At 42.3% G+C, this 14,687-nt stretch overlaps 1 protein-coding gene across 2 annotated transcripts in view; it reads left to right on the top strand.

Moving 5' to 3' along the window:
* The window catches only part of LRRC34 (leucine rich repeat containing 34), a 16,933-nt gene extending 2,246 nt beyond the window's left edge, over nucleotides 1-14,687 (top strand). For both annotated transcript variants that reach the window (XM_073674863.1, XM_073674862.1), the window contains exons 2-11: nucleotides 3,852-4,027; nucleotides 4,690-4,808; nucleotides 5,011-5,075; nucleotides 5,164-5,247; nucleotides 5,350-5,478; nucleotides 6,813-6,908; nucleotides 8,296-8,450; nucleotides 9,161-9,316; nucleotides 12,145-12,271; nucleotides 14,437-14,687. In XM_073674863.1, coding sequence (XP_073530964.1) covers nucleotides 3,924-4,027; nucleotides 4,690-4,808; nucleotides 5,011-5,075; nucleotides 5,164-5,247; nucleotides 5,350-5,478; nucleotides 6,813-6,908; nucleotides 8,296-8,450; nucleotides 9,161-9,316; nucleotides 12,145-12,271; nucleotides 14,437-14,637 — 1,236 coding nt within the window. In that variant the 5' untranslated portion in view covers nucleotides 3,852-3,923 and the 3' untranslated portion in view covers nucleotides 14,638-14,687. The remainder of the gene's footprint in view (nucleotides 1-3,851; nucleotides 4,028-4,689; nucleotides 4,809-5,010; nucleotides 5,076-5,163; nucleotides 5,248-5,349; nucleotides 5,479-6,812; nucleotides 6,909-8,295; nucleotides 8,451-9,160; nucleotides 9,317-12,144; nucleotides 12,272-14,436) is intronic.

The raw sequence follows: 14,687 nt of genomic DNA, 5'->3' as shown, positions 1-14,687 counted from the left end.
CAAAGTCACTGGAGAGAAGGGCATAAATGTAATGGCGCTAAAGGGAGAGGAGCACGACCGTGTTGTCGGGGAGCGCATCCCCCACATCCATTGGGCAGCATCCTGTTCTGATGAAGGCCGTATGAGGCCGAAACGTCAAAAATTAATTTTGAAGAATCATGTAAATAAATTCCTAAAATCTTTTCACCATATCTTGGAGTGCCAGGTTCATTTTGTTTTTTACGTACGGAGTGGAATCCTTTCTGGGCTCCCAAAACAATAAAGGAGTGCCACGTAGCCTTTTTTATATGGCTGTATAGAGACTGCGTGGCTGTATATGTCTTCTGCTTGGCTGTATGTGGAGAGTGGACGGCCATAAGGAGACTGCATGGCTGTATATGGAGACTATACAGCTGTATAGAGACTGCATGGCTGTATATGGAGACTGCTTGGCTGTATGTGGAGAGTGGACGGCCATATGGAGACTGCATGGCTGTATATGGAGACTATACAGCTGTATAGAGACTGCATTGCTGTATATGGAGACTGCTCGGCTGTATGCGGAGAGTGGACGGCCATATGGAGACTGCATGGCTGTATATGGAGACTATACAGCTGTATAGAGACTGCATGGCTGTATATGGAGACTGCTTGGCTGTATGTGGAGAGTGGACGGCCATATGGAGACTGCATGGCTGTATATGGAGACTATACAGCTGTATAGAGACTGCATGGCTGTATATGGAGACTGCTTGGCTGTATGTGGAGAGTGGATGGCCGTATGGAGACTGCATGGCTCTATATGGAGATTGCATGGCTGTATAGAGACCGCATGGCTGCATTTGGAGACTGCACAGCTGTAAGGAGACTGCACGGCTGTGACCGATGTAGTCAGGTTCTCTTATTAATAAGTGCTCACTCACACTGGCGTTGATTCTCTAATCCCGGAGAATCGGGCCGATTATGCTAACGAAACTCGGCTCAAATTCTGCCATAGTTTGATCTGAGTGTCACCTTACTGTGATCTGAGTCTTTTGCATGAGAGAATCTCAGAACAGTTGCGGATAAGACAGAGAACTTTCTCCATCTTCTGCATTGTCTTGGTGGGCATACATTAGACTGCACTCAGATGACATCCAAGTGCAGTCCAATGTTTCACACGCACCCATAGACTTGTATGGGTGTGTGTGATCTGATCATCGGATGCACCCGCAGCATGCTGTGATTTATTTTCTCATGCCTAATCGGCATGAGAAAATAATCGGAGATCTTCACTGCCCCATAGTATAACACTGGGCCGAGTGCTATCCGACAAAACATCGCAGAGCACTCGGCCGTGTTATACGCCAGTGTGAGAGAACCCAAAAATGGTAAAGAAAGCAGCGCAGTATATTGTTAGTTCAGAAGCCCTAAACCACCCTAGCTACAGACACAATTTCACAGATTGTGGTATCATCAGGTCACAGTGCAGACTGGGGTATACAGTATACGCCTGTATGTGCTGCCAGTGACTGCACTGATATCCATAAACTTCTATGAATCTTGTTTTTACCATAGGTTTAGTGTAAGAACCATGAATCCCAACATATGTCACACGTTACACATTTAACCTCTGACAGAAGTAAAACTGTAGATGTGAACAGACCTGTAAGAACTGCAGCATATGCCTGCCTGGTTGCGTCACACATTATTTTTACAATATCGAAAAGTACAGTTTATGAAGTGTTCCAATACAAAGGCATAGCCCTACGTATTGTATACAGTGCAGCATACTTATTACACACAGAGCCAATGGCAGATCTGTGAAGCCGGAAGGCTAAACTCACACCTCTGTTTTTAAGACAGCGTATACAGACCCATAGAGCTTGTCTTACTTTCCATCAGACTCGACCATTCAAGTAAATGGGCATCCGTCAAAAAACAGCTGAAAAATAAATACATCAGTTTTATATCTGTGTTTAACTGATCCATTGCTAAGTGTCAATGGAGAACAGTTCAGACAATCGACTTCCTTCAGTTTTTAAAAACGGATGATAAAAAAAAAACTGCCAAGTGCAATTTGGATATTAAAATTCTAAAATATATTGAACAAAAATACAACGCAACACTTTTATTTTTGCTCCCATTTTTCATAAGCTGAACTCAAAGATCTAAGACTTTTTCTATGTCCACAAAAGACCTTTTTCCCTCAAATATTGTTCACAAATTTGTCTAAATCTGTGTCACTGAGCTCTTCTCCTTTGCCGAGATAATTCATCCACCTCCCAGGTGTGGCATATCCAGATGCTGATTAGACACATGGTTATTGCACATACCCTTAGGCTACCACAATAAAAGGCCACTCTAAAATGTGCAGTTTTATCACACAGCACAATGCCACAGATGTCGCAAGGAGCGTGCAATTGGCATGCCGACTGCTGGAATGTCCACCAGAGCTGTCAACGTTGTGAATCGAGTGGCCATGGTGGCGGCGGGGTTATGGCATGGGCTCTATGTTATGGCAATGAACACAGGTGCATTTTATTGATGCCATTTTGAATGCACAGAGATACTGTGATGAGATCCTGAGGCCCATTGTTGTGCCATTCATCCACGACCACCACCTCATGTTGCAGTGTGATAATGCACGGCCCCAAGGTGAAAGGATCTGTACACAATTCCTGGAAGCTGAAAATATCCCAGTTCTTTCATGGCCAGCATACTCACCGGACATGTCACCCATTGAAGCATATTTGGGATGCTCTGGATCGGCGTATATGACACAGTGTTCAAGCTCCTGCCAATATCAGCAACTTCGCACAGCCATTGAAAAGGAGTTGACCAACAATTCACAGGCCACAATCAACAACCTAATCAACTCTATGTGAAGGAGATGTGTTGCACTGCGTGAGGCAAATGGTGGTCACACCAGATACTGACTGGTTTTCTGAACCCCCGGAGCCACCCAGACCCCCTGCTCCCTGGAACTCCAGGTGGGGAGATATCCTGAAAATTGGGGACCCCATAATTTTTTGGGACCTTCCCTCATCCCATTGACTAGCCCTAATCTTTTCGGATTAAATACATAAGATTTAATAGCTTTGTTCCTCTTGCTCTATGAACCGCACCCCTGAAGCCATATGTTACCTGCAACAGGTGTCCAATCAGTCAGTATAAACGATTGGTGGTGGCAGCTAGTTTTTTTGGGTTATTGCGGAGCTGGCAGTGACCATACTGGAGTTTATATACTGTATATTCCATGTGTTGGAATCAGAGGTGTATATACTATACGTTCACTGTGAGTTCTCCAATAACCGGCCTAGTAGCGAAAGCAGCCGTGGCCTCAGCCATCAATCGCCAATCAATTGTGTAATTGTCCTGAAGGTTAGAGGCAACTGAGTGCTGTTTGTGACAAATTTGGTGGCAGCGGTGGGATCTGCGTGATCTCCAGGCTGTTGTCCTGACAACATGGTGGGATATCTGAGCGATCCCCTGGCTGGTTCCCCTGACAAGATTTTTCAGCACTTTTCTCATCTGATCTCAGGTTCAGAGAGACCCTACCGCACGTGGATGAGACAGATGCTGAGACAGTCACCCGACAACCAGCTGGTTTTGTCTACTGGGACAACCTTTGAGACGAGACCTCCTCGTACAGCATCATCCCCCATTGGCTCGATCAGGTGGAAGAGAGAGACACTGGGCAGCCCCTTTTATTTGCTGATTGAAGTCATTGAAGTCTTGTTCTCTGTACCCCTATTTCTCCTTATCTGTACATCATTTGTAGTAGTTTGGGGCTGGTTACTCCCTTTTCATCGATTTCTAGAACTACAAAGATGTTTGCAAAGTCAAAATGGTTAATAAAATGAATTAATATTGTTTCTTCTTACTTTCAGCTTTCTTATTGACCTGCAGAACTTTTGTACTAATAGATTGCTGTCTGAACACCAGTAATCTCTTCTTCAGCCATGACCACCGGTCTGAGCCAGCAGTATAATATGGCATGTACAGAACTAAACCAACAAGTCAACCGTTTCATTGAAGAAGTGTTCAGACAAACTGAGCAACCTGAGTAAGTATCCTTATAGGAATTAATATCAAAATATCATCATTCATAGCATTATTTTATCAAGAAATCAGGTTGATTGAAGTCTTAAAAATGTGCACATTACATTTTAGTGTATCCTGGGTCCACTATCATTTCAAAACGTTTTATCTATTCTACCAATAGCCTAAATTTGTTATTTTTTCCTATGTATTATTCATTTTTATAAAAATGCATGGACTGGTTTATTAAAAGGGTTGTCCAATGATTGTTCTTTAAAAGCGCACCACTCCCCTGCACCCAGCGTCCTGTATGTCAGGGTTGAGTTCATTCATTCTTGCTTGGTTGACAGTTTGGACCAACTTCATTGTTGTGTTGCAGGCCCAAACTATGCACCCTACAATGCTGGAAGTAAAGGCAGCTTTGCCTCTGCAGCATTGAAGGAGCTCAGTAGCAGTAAGGCTGGCCAGCTTGAGACCAGCACATACAAGCTCTACAGAAAAAAGTTTGTAAGTGCTGCCTTGCTTGCCTCCATTAGACTGGCCCCCACTGATAGACTATAGCAGTGGCCGATAACCTAGGCAATGAGCAGTAAACAATAAAATTGCTTGTTTTTTACAAGTACTTTGCAGTCTTATGGATTTAACAAAATGAGATTAAACCGTTAATTAACCAATGCATTTCTCTAGGCAGTATATGTCTACATTGAAAATATGTGGAAATAATCGACTATTGGATGTCAAACGTGTTACAGATGAAGATTTTCTGGCTATTATCTGTGTATTGAAACAAAATAGTTTTATAACAAGTAGGTGATCTTTAGTATTTTATTATGAATGACTGTCTAATATACTATGGAAAAATAAATATAATAGATAGATAGACAGATAGATCATAAATCGCCTTCCTTTTATTACAGTTCAGTATTACAAATGTGTCGTCTGAAAATATTTTTAATAACATTTTATAGAAGAAGTTTATTTTCTTTTCATCTTTATTTTTTATTAAAGGCCTTGATCTTAGGTTCAACAACTTGACCAATAACGGTGCAGTGTACATCGCCAAATTCCTCCAGGTATGTCACAAGAAGCTGATTGATAGCATGCCCGTTGACTGTCACTAAACTCTGACATATTGTACTTTTATACTTCTTTGTCTCTCAGGATGATTGCTCATTGTTTTATTTAAATCTTCTGGGAAACGACATTGAAACAGATGGTGCAGAACAAATTGCTAAAGCTTTGTATGTAAGTAAGCTTCGCTCTTTGTTTCAGTACATTTTACAAATTGAAAAATGTGATATGACTTTTATATATTTTTCTATTTTTATTTTACATTTTCTTGCTTAGAGGAATGACACTCTTAGAAGCCTAAGAATGACGGGTAACAAAATTGGCAACAAAGGAGGAATGTTTTTTGCGGCAATGCTGCAAATAAATTCAACTCTTGAAGAATTGGACCTTGGAGACTGTGACCTGGTATGTCTAAGCTCAGGAAAGAAAGCATCTCATAGGTTATTCATGACTTATAGAATAATACATTAATGATGTGTAGTTATAAGTATTGTTACTGTAGAGTTTTATGGTGTTTAACAAGGTATGCGCTTTCACAAAACAAATATGCAGATACTTTACCATATGAAAAACTTTGGGCTAGTGAAGGATTCATTCAGAAACCAGATAAAAAGGTTTATGCTCACCCTGCAGTATCTCCATTTAGAATCTGCTCGAGAAAGACATTGTGTATACACCCTTACAGAAGTTTTCCTTCTTTAGTTTTTTTTGTCCAAAGGCATGGTATGTGACAAAATCGGCCTTTACGCCACTGCCCTGGTCTTTGCCGATATGGGCTGCAGCGGTGACATCATGACTACTGCATGACTGCTGAGCTCAATGATTGGCTGCTAGGCTCAAGTGCTGTAGTTGTGACATGACTGCTGCCTCCTTGTCAAGACCATAGGCATTGGAGGAGAGGGAGTGCTGGGGGGTATGTAAGGCTGAATATGTTATTTTTCCACATTCTTACACTGTCTACGTAAAATACTTCTTTGCTGAATCTTGTAATTCTTTAATATGAGGTTACTGACCTATGTTAATGGGGTTGGCCACTACTTTTTTATTGATGTCCTATCTATAAGCCATCAATATCTGATCATGGGGTGCAACACCTGGAACCCCCGCCAATCAGCTGTCACTGGCGCCGGGCGGAAGTTCTTGATCGTGCCGGAACACAGCAGCTCTGTCATTTCTATAGTGGCCATGAACAGGTACTAAAAATCCACCCCCATTCATGTGAATAGGGGGTAGATCTGCAGTGCCCAGCCACGACCATCATAGAAACAACAGTACTCTTGTGTTCCGGCAGGATCAAAAACCTCCGTCCGGCGCCAGTGACAGCTGATCAGATATCCTTAGTATAGGCCATCAATAAAAAAGTAGTGGTCAACCTCACTAAAGTTGGTTTTCCTAATGTCGCACTTTTTTCTTTTTATAGAAAAATGTGTATGATTTTAAAGTCTTTGAATCGGTGAAGTACAGATCTTTGCGGACATTCTCAACCTCAGTATGCCTTTGATGTCATAGTGAGGCATACAGAGATTCTGTCTCATGAATTCATAACAGAATATGACTGCTTGCCATGCAGTGCCTATATGTCTTTAAAATAAAACCGCTTGTACCGTCGGCTTTTTATCAATATGTTTAGGCTCATCCACAAAAGTATTAACATGTACTGTTAAACTTTTCATGTTGGCATGCTCTTATCAGAATAGGCTCTTGTAAAATTCTTGACTTTTTCCCATTTATTTTTACAGGGTATAGAAAGCTTAATAGCATTCGCCACAGTCCTAAAGCACAACAATTCGATAAAATCAATAACTCTAAACCGGCCATTATTCTATGTATTACAGGTAGGTTCTCAGAGTAAACTCTTCTAGGGTATGTGCACACGAAGTCTTTAAGACACTGTTGGAACCATCAAGCTTTTTCTAGGCAAAGCAACTTCTGGAAAAAGCCAGTGGTCTTTTTCCGAAGCAGCATCACTAGCAGTTTTGTAATCGTTTTTGATCTGCCGCTATCGTCTTTCTATTGGAAGCTGCATGAAGAATGAGCATTATGCTTTTTTTAACTGGTTCACAGTTTCCGAACCCTGAAGTGGTTAAAATAAGTAACAAATGATTGAATATGAACAAATTAGGAAGAAGCCTAATGCAGATTCATCATACTAGCCAGAAAGACACTCTATACAAATATGATACAACAAAAAGGAGGAACTGAGAGTCACATCAGAACTATTAGAGTGAAAAAATACTTTCCAAAACATAGTAAAATATAATTTTTATTTAAACATATTTAAAATACATGAAATGTAAAAAACATACATAAGCATGTATGACCGGTCCAATATATAGTTTACATGAGTTAACAGATCATAGAAAATCCCTAAAATGTAAACACCCAGTGGTGCATTAAATCTATACCTTAACAAGCAATAGTAAAATCTCTATATATTTTTCTCTTGGAGTATGTCAATGGTTACATGCTAATATGTATACACTAAATGGCTATGTACATGTCAAATAGACGTATCAACTAAATACAAAGAAACAATGTTCCTAGGAGTAAGACTTGCTATCTATCTAAAACAAAAACAAAGCCATTAACTATAATGAACCAACAGACATACTTAGCTCAATGGCCCAACGCACATTTTGCCCATCTTCATCAGGGTGCGTGATCAACCAGTTCACGATTTCCGAACCCTGAAGTGGTTAAAAGAAGTATCAAATGACTGAATATACGCACAGCAATGTTATTTTTACATTGCTGTGCATTATATTAATTTTTGTGGTGTTTTTTTAAGCTTACCCCAGGTAGAATCTACCTGAAAAAGACATTTTGTTCATACACCCTTAAAGGGGCGTTCCATCTTTCTTTTTGTCCAAAGGCTTAATATGTGACAAAATCATCCTTACTCAACCCCTGCCACTCCTACAGCACTGCCTCTATGCCGCTGCGTTGTTGACACGACTGCTGCGGTGACGTCAATGCTACAGCATGACTTGGCATGACTGCTGAGCCTAAGCCTACTGTCGGGTTCACGTGCTGGAGTCATGACGTGTCGCCCTTTCCACCAAGACGAGACGCAGCAGCAGAGAGGCGGTGCTGGAGTGCAAGGGGTAAGTAAGGCTGATTATTTTATTTTTCCACATAGCATATGTTTAGACCTCTCTAAAAACAATTAAAGATGTGAAACTCCTTAAAGTGAACAGCATACTCTTATTTTTCCTCTTTTAGGAGGATACTACCATTCATATGGCTCTGATGTTAAAGGTGAACAATACTCTGCAGGAAATCCATCTGTCAAAACATGAGATGACAGATACTGGAGTTGAGCGTCTTTGTGAAGCCTTACACGAAAACAAAACACTTAGATACCTAGATCTAAGCTGGTGAGGTGTAATTCAGCATTGTACATGTGTGCTCCATATCTGATTACTACGATTGCACAGTGTGTTCACACTTTGCAGTTGTACTGTATTATTTTTCTGTGGTTGTCACAGTATATTTTGTGATAATCACAGCTAAAAGTGCAATACAATCTCAATGTGGAAAAATGGCTTTACTAGCAGACTGTGTGTAAATCCTCTCTGTTTCTTTACTCAGCTACACAGAGACATATACCTGTTCCCTTGAGACTCACATGCACATTTTTCTGCATTTGATCTGAATGATAACCAGTATAAATTCCCAGCGGCTCAAAATCCAATCTGAGAAGTAAACTTTGCAGATTCCTTGAAAACCATAGAATAAAGGTAGAATTCCTATAGTGTGAGTCCCTTCTTCAGTATATGCATGTATTTCTTTGGAGGACCTGTCTCGTCCTTCATCTCACAGATATATAGATTTGTAAGGTTCTGTGTAATACTTACTTTCTCCTGTGGTGGCGCTGCAGGAAAATGTTACACTTACTGCCATGTTTCCCCACAGATGACAGCTGATCACTGGAGGTCTCACCTGTAGGACTCTTTGAGATCAGCTTACAGTGAAGGGACCTTTCTGATGTCTAGGAATTGTCAGTAGTTGAAAACCCCTTTAAGTGCACTGACTTATGAGTAAATCTGAAGTAAACTGAACAAATATGCATGTTTTATCTTTCCAGCAATAAAATAACCCGTGATGGCGTCAAGTGCTTGGCAGAACTACTTAAGAAAAATACAACACTGGAGATCTTAGACCTGACCTCAAACAGGATGGAGGATGAAGGTGTTATCTACCTTGCTGAAGCCATTCAGTTAAACGTTAGCAGCCTCAAAGCGTTAGTATTGCATTTCACATTTAATGTTAGAATATGTCATTTTAAAATATATTGTGCTTATTTTCTACTGTGGAGAATTTCCTGGAACAGAATAGAGGACTTCAAGTGAGATGGACCCCCTTTAAGTGAAAGTGATGATGATATAGGGACGCTGTCATCGGTCAGATCACTGCTGTGGCCGCCACTAGAGCGGAGATGCTGTGCAGCTGAGAGAAGATCGGAAGGGCCACCAGAGCTTATGGAAACGCTGTGCACCACTACACTCCAAAAAGGAGAACCCAGTATCTAAGTCCCTGACTCAGTGTCACAAGGATGGTCAGGGCAGAGCACCCCCAAAATCATACAGTTCTGTACTGCTGCAGATGCAGCTGGGTAAAGCTAGAGGATCCATGTATGGCACTGAAGAGATTGGCAGAAGCGATCCTGGAGTGAGAAAGGCAATCAGCATCGGCACACTTTGATACCACATAACAGTCGTGGTGATGTCCAGCCTCATAGAGAGTCTGGATGAGAAAGGAGCTGCTGGTAACCCCAGTCAGGAAGCAGAATTGCTGAAGAAGTGCTTGCCATGTTCTCACCATGATTATTCATGTAAATCATAAAAAAATGTTGCCCCCCCCACTCCACATTTCCTGCTGATAGAGTTAGGCTGAGGCTATATGTGACGTGACGCCCCCCACATGCACTAGATAACGACTGGTTGAGTCCTTTTGGCGGGTTAGTTGGTACCAAGGTCACTCGCTACATGCTTAATATCCTCTGAAGCTTGGGGTGTCCTGGACAAGGTTGGTTGAGCACAGAAACATCTCCACAATAGGAGTTTGCAGAAGGTGGTGAGACGTCGTCCAGTAAGTTCCTTATTATAAGGTGGCTTGGCGAGATAATTCACGCATGATGCTGATAATAAGGCCTTAATAGAAACGTCTATACATACCTACAGCTAATGTCTTAATAACGCCAGTGAATCGCAAAGAGGTGGGCTAATCATACAGAGGTTTGTATTGATAAAATGTATTAATAACCAGTCTTTCAACCAGTAAGCTTACGGTGCATTTAGATCTGCCGATTTCAGCCCATCAGTACACCATTAACAAACTCTGATCAACTATAGACAGGTCATTTGATGCCTTTTTACTCAGGTCAACAAACAGTTGCGGGGGCAGAATGATCATTGTAGCATCGGCGTCTCTGCCCCCTGACAGGCAGAGACGCCGTCCCCGGCGTCTTCCGGCTCTCCTACTGCTGCTGTCGCCGGCGCACGCAGCTTCCCGGGCACTGTGCTTAGGGCGTGCGCTCCCTCCCTCTTAAAGGGGCTGCTGCGCCATCCTAAGGAGTCCCCGGCCGGAGGACTTCCCATATTAAAGGCACCTCCTCCAAATGGAGGTGCCCGTGCAAGGTTGTAGCTTTGTGTTCTAACTCTGCTTCAGCCCTCAGGTTCCGCTGCTAGTCTGACTACCAGTCCAGTCCGCCAGCCTGACTACCAGTCCAGTCAGCCAGCCTGACTACCAGTCCTGCCCAACACTCTGCTTACGGTCCAAACCCGCCAGTTTGTCTATGGGCCAGGCTTGCCTGCCCTGAGAACGTACCAGTTACCTGCCGTGCCTACCAGCCAGCCTACCTGGAGGCTCCTGCTAGTTACCTGCCGTGCCTACCAGCCAGCCTACCTGGAGGCTCCTGCTTGTTACCTGCCGTGCCTACCAGCCAGCCTACCTGGAGGCTCCTGCCAGTTACCCGTGGTGTCTGCCAGTCCGTCTACCCGGATCACCCGTCAGTCTGCCTGACGTGCTTATCTGCTGTACCGGTCAGTCCCTGCCTTCTGACCCGTGGGAGTCACCTGCTCTCATACAAGGACTGGTCCAGAGTAGCACCTGGTCCTTCTGCTCGGTCCTTCCCTGGTTCACGGAGTCGATTGAGCCGCTGTGCGACCTTGGTCAGTCCGAGTTGCTATCTAGTGACTCCCCTCTGGTCCCTCCTTGCACCGCAGCACAGAGTTTCCACCACCCGGATCCTTAACAATCATTATTATGGCATAAACTATCTAATTACCTGGATCGCCCGTATATTTACTTGGTCGGTAATTTGGGTGCTTATCCATCCCCAGTGTTGTCTCTAGTTCTTGCCTGCGTCAAACCTCCTGGGGGTTGGTTATCATTGAAACCCTACCCCTACCTTCGTTCAGGTCAACTTTGCATAACTTTCATATAGATGGACTTATCGGAACACCTTCTTTTTTGTGACAAGTGCTTTTCTTTTTGTATAGTGTGTGTATGTTAATCTACTAACTCGTGTGTAGGACTTCCTACATGTGTAAAGATAGGTGGAAGAAAATCATGGCCAACTAATTTTTTGGCAGTCACTGAAACCAATCAGAAAACTGCTCTCAGTGTGTAATCATATAGGTAACATTGCTGCTAATTATTGTTGAGAGAGTATGTTCTGTTAACCCTTTCGGCGAGTATGCTCTGTGCGAGCACCGAGTAGTTACAGCTGCTCGGTGATATGGTTGAATCCCTCCCGTGTGCATGATTTGCGACTGTTTGACAGATTTAGTACATGTGAGGAATGATTGTTTCTTACACATTCCTCACATGTATTAAAGTTGTCAAACAGTCGCAAATCATGCACACGGAGGGATTCAACCATATCACCGAGCAGCTGTAACTACTCGGAGCTCGGCCCGAGCGTACTCGGCGAAAGGGTTAACAGAACATACTCGCTCAACACTACTGCTAATCAATGTAGACTTATCAGTAACATCGTTTGATACTATGTGGGGTATAGGTACAGTCTTGAATCATTTTTATAATAGTATTCTTTATTTAAACCAGGTTAGCAATTGTCAGTAACCATATCACAGGAGAAGGGCTGAAGGCTTTGGCAGCTGCACTTAAACTAAACAAAGGACTAGAATACATCTACATTTGGGGGAATGTACTTGATGAAGATGCCTGTCAGGTATGTATACTATTGCACTTCATTATCTTGGGTTTCTTTTAATATCTCTTATATCATTAAACCGAGAATCTTGAGACTATAACACTATTTTGAAAACTTTTGCTGGATCTCATCAGTGGCTGTAATTTCTTGCTTTAGTACTTGAAGCACCTTTTTACTACACTAAAAGTGTATGTAATAGGGGAGGAAAGCATAACAGTTAGGTCACATTTGTTCCTCAATCACAAGAGAGGTGCAGACCCATAGCAACTAAGATCCATTCTAGTTAAAGGGCTTGTCGCATTAACAATAGTCATGTATCAACGTGTATGATTGCTGGGAATTCACCCTCTGGGCTCCCAATGTATCACTAGAACAGAGGTCCCGTGTGTGTGTGAATGCAGTGGTAGTGTGTATGCATGGCCGGTAATCAATCCATTCACTGTCTATGGAGGCGGTGGCGATGCATGAACACTATCACTCCGATAGACCCATGGACCTGGAAAGAGCATTGCTGCTGTATTCACACTGGGGACACAGGATCTTTAGAATAGTTGGTAGTCCTAGCAGAAGGATCTAAGTGATTAATCATTTATTCCATGTATGTGTAATGTTGTTTGTGGGATAACCCCTATAAAGTGATTGCCCCTGTCCAAACCTTGTCCATATACACTATTAGGGGTCGGGGACTGAGTTATTGTGCTTCTCTTATGCTAGAATCACAGCAGGTGCTTTCCTTATTAATAAGAGGCTGCCTATTTAGGACAACACATTAATTGTAACTAAGACTAAACTTAAATTGTATTTGCTAGGAAGTTGTGGAAAATGTAAATTCTTCTGTCCATACAACAGACAGTATGATGGCAGTCCATAGTAACTTTGCTTCTGACAAATGGAGATGTGCTGCACAGGTTGGAATAGTTCCAGTTTAGATCTACTGTTAAGATCTACTGTGGTCTGAGGAAAATACATGTGAGGCAACATAGAGGTAGGTTATGTCAGTGGTGATAACTGTTATAATATTCATGAATCTCACAGCAGAAATAATTGCACAAATTTAAAACAGTTAATATGACATGTGGATTTCCACCCTATGTGGCACATCAGTGACATCAGAAGCGAATTCAAATGTGACAACTAATATGGCCGTACTTCCTGTACATGGTGCCACAAAAGAAAATTGCCAATATCTCTGTAAATATGTCAATAATGTTCAAGGCACTCTATTTTAGTTTTACAAAAAGTCTTACTGACCATTTAGACCTTACAGTATTGTTTTTCATGATAGTGCTTTGATATGAATATGTTGAGGGGCGAACATAGAAATCAGTGGAATCCACAGAAAAAGTCCTAATTGGGCCCCCCTCTCACAACACCCATAAGAAAAATATTCAGCGGAGTATACAGACTCATACCTCTCAACTTTTAAAACAAGGAGAGGAACATGTAATGCAGCATTTAAATAATTATGCCTCTACTGTAGCACCTTAGGTTTCCCACCCCTTTCATGGCCTAAAGAGTAGGATATCCCCACAGTGAATTATCCCACACAATTTTCCCCCAAAGTACTCCCCATACACAAAGTTTCATGCCCTCAAAATTCCCCCCATACATTGATTCTTCCACAATGTGCCCATCAAACTATGATGTCCCCACAGAGACCCTCAACACAGCATAATGTCTCCTACGGCTCCCCAATGTTACCATAGTAATATGCCCCTAAAGTGCCCCCCCCCCACAGTATGATGTCACGATAGTTTTCCCATGTACAGCATCATGTCCTTCACACACAGTATGATGGCTCCAACAACCCCCCATACAGATCAGGGTCCCCAAAAGTACTTAAAAATATAAAGCTACTCACCTAGCCCTGTTTCCCCTATCTAGTTCTCCACTCTGTGCAGTGTACAGACTTGGGTAACGCACAGCAGGTGCGATCTGGTGACATCATTGCGCCTGCTGCACTGAACTTAGACACTCAGGCTGAAAGGTGGAAGACGGAGCTCCCTGTCATACCATTCTATTCAATGGTTTCTGCATTCTGGGGTTGCAGATACCATTGAAATTTTGATGCCAGGTGGAGGGCATTGCCTCCTAGCAGTTGTGTGGTCTGCCATTAAGGCAAGTATGTCTCTGGATATGTTGTTTGCCTAAAGAACCCTAGTAACATGTGTGTACCATTTCAGGCATTTTCAGAGCTTCTCTTGACTGGTCGCTTGGATGCCTCCTCAACAGATGTACAGCCGTATGTGGTTGATGGTCGTGTCTACCTTGCAGAACTCTTTCATGGTCTAAAGAAGCATTATTACTGGACTCCAACGTATGGTATTTCAAATGATCCTTTATACAACTCCAGTCTCACGATAATAAATAATCATGCTTTCTGAAAGCTAAAATGAAGTCAAATCTATTTTGAAAATGTATGCAATTTTAATCA

This window comes from Phyllobates terribilis, unplaced genomic scaffold (genome assembly GCF_046119375.1).
Source record: "Phyllobates terribilis strain yellow unplaced genomic scaffold, ASM4611937v1 Scaffold_3__8_contigs__length_932513732, whole genome shotgun sequence".
Classification (NCBI taxonomy): domain Eukaryota; kingdom Metazoa; phylum Chordata; class Amphibia; order Anura; family Dendrobatidae; genus Phyllobates; species Phyllobates terribilis.
Note: the sequence above shows the minus strand (reverse complement) of the source record. Positions and strands in the feature narration are given on the sequence as shown.